Genomic DNA, 1,407 nt, shown 5'->3' with positions numbered 1-1,407 from the left:
CTGTGCATTGTTGCCCAAATCAAATTCTGGAAGTGGTCATTCAACTAGATCTGTTACAAAAGGACAACTGATATTAATGTTTTAAAAGATGTCCTGAGTATACTGCAGATCATTTATGACTAACATAACTGCAAAAACCAACCAATAACATTTGTTGCTTTACAGGAAGTTGGTGTCAGCTGCCTGTATCCTGTTGGCTGCCAAAATCAGCAGTGACTTGAAGAAACAGGAGGTTAAACACCTCATTGATGTGAGTCTCTCCCTCTCACTCACACAACTCCCAGACTTTTCTCTGTTAAGTGTTTTTTAAACAATATGAAGTTTCTTGTATGTAAATATGCTCAAATGATTTCTACACTCTTTTGATTGTGCCCACAAATGCATCAACACGTTGCATTTGTGGGGCAGCGAGAACTTCCGGGTCATATCCGCTGTCTATAAAAGAAATTATAAAATCGAAACTGACCAGTCTTTATTCGTTTTTTCCTTCTTTTAGTGCACAAAATCTGAAATTGGAGAACAGTTCGTAATCCATTTTTTGTTTTGGTTCAAGAAACGAAAAACGACAAAACAATGTTTTTTTTTTTCCAAATGTGCTTTAGCATACCTCAAGCAGCTCTGTTTGTGATGTGGGTGGAGAAAAGGCTTCCTCTGCATCACTCTCCCATACAGCATCTCCTTGTGTAAAGTGTGCTGAATAGTTGAACGATGCACAGTGACTCCATCAGCAGCAAGATGATGTTGTAGGTCTTTGGTGCTGGTCTGTGGGTTGACTCTGACTGTTCTCATTATCCTTCACTTCTGTTTATTCCAGATTTCTCTTGGTCTGACACTTCAGCCTTGAACTGTGCCTGTGGTCCTCCATTTTCTCACGTTTCTCACAGTGGTGACTGAAAGCTGAAATCTCTGAGATAGCTTTCTGGATCCTTCCCCTAAACCTGAGGTCACTAATAGGTGGACCTCGGTCCGGATCCGGACCAAAATGATGTCTTATGCGGACCTGAACGCAATACATGATCAGCCCCTTTCATAAGTCAAATCGGCGCAATTGCGCACAGACCAGTCCGGCTTTAAGCCTCCCCGGGTCATTCATAAGACCACGGGTGAAGGCGGGCATGTCCCGCTCACATAAATGTTTACATAAATGAACCTGCWGCACCGATCCAAAAGAGGCATGGAGCAGAACTCAGCTGAGCTGAACTGGACCGCGACGTATTTTTTATGGGACAGAAGCCTGCTGCCTCGTATCAAACAAAACAACTGAATTAGCTCACTTTAGTGATTCTGTGGCGGTTAAATATTATTAAAATAATTATACGAAGTTGCTGTTTCATGTCATTTTTAATATTCCGTCCGTAAAATCTGTAGATTCCTCCGCCGCTGCTGCGTCGTAGGTGTGTGTAATAT

General features: G+C 42.0%; 1 protein-coding gene across 1 annotated transcript in view; it reads left to right on the top strand.

Moving 5' to 3' along the window:
* The window catches only part of cables2b (Cdk5 and Abl enzyme substrate 2b), a 28,734-nt gene that overhangs the window by 25,839 nt on the left and 1,488 nt on the right, over positions 1 to 1,407 (top strand). The window contains exon 9 of the mRNA XM_014033990.1: positions 166 to 250. Coding sequence (XP_013889444.1) covers positions 166 to 250 — 85 coding nt within the window. The remainder of the gene's footprint in view (positions 1 to 165; positions 251 to 1,407) is intronic.

The sequence above is a fragment of the Austrofundulus limnaeus genome, unplaced genomic scaffold (assembly GCF_001266775.1).
Source record: "Austrofundulus limnaeus strain Quisiro unplaced genomic scaffold, Austrofundulus_limnaeus-1.0 Scaffold1926, whole genome shotgun sequence".
Taxonomy (NCBI): domain Eukaryota; kingdom Metazoa; phylum Chordata; class Actinopteri; order Cyprinodontiformes; family Rivulidae; genus Austrofundulus; species Austrofundulus limnaeus.
This window is presented reverse-complemented; position numbering and strand designations above follow the sequence as displayed.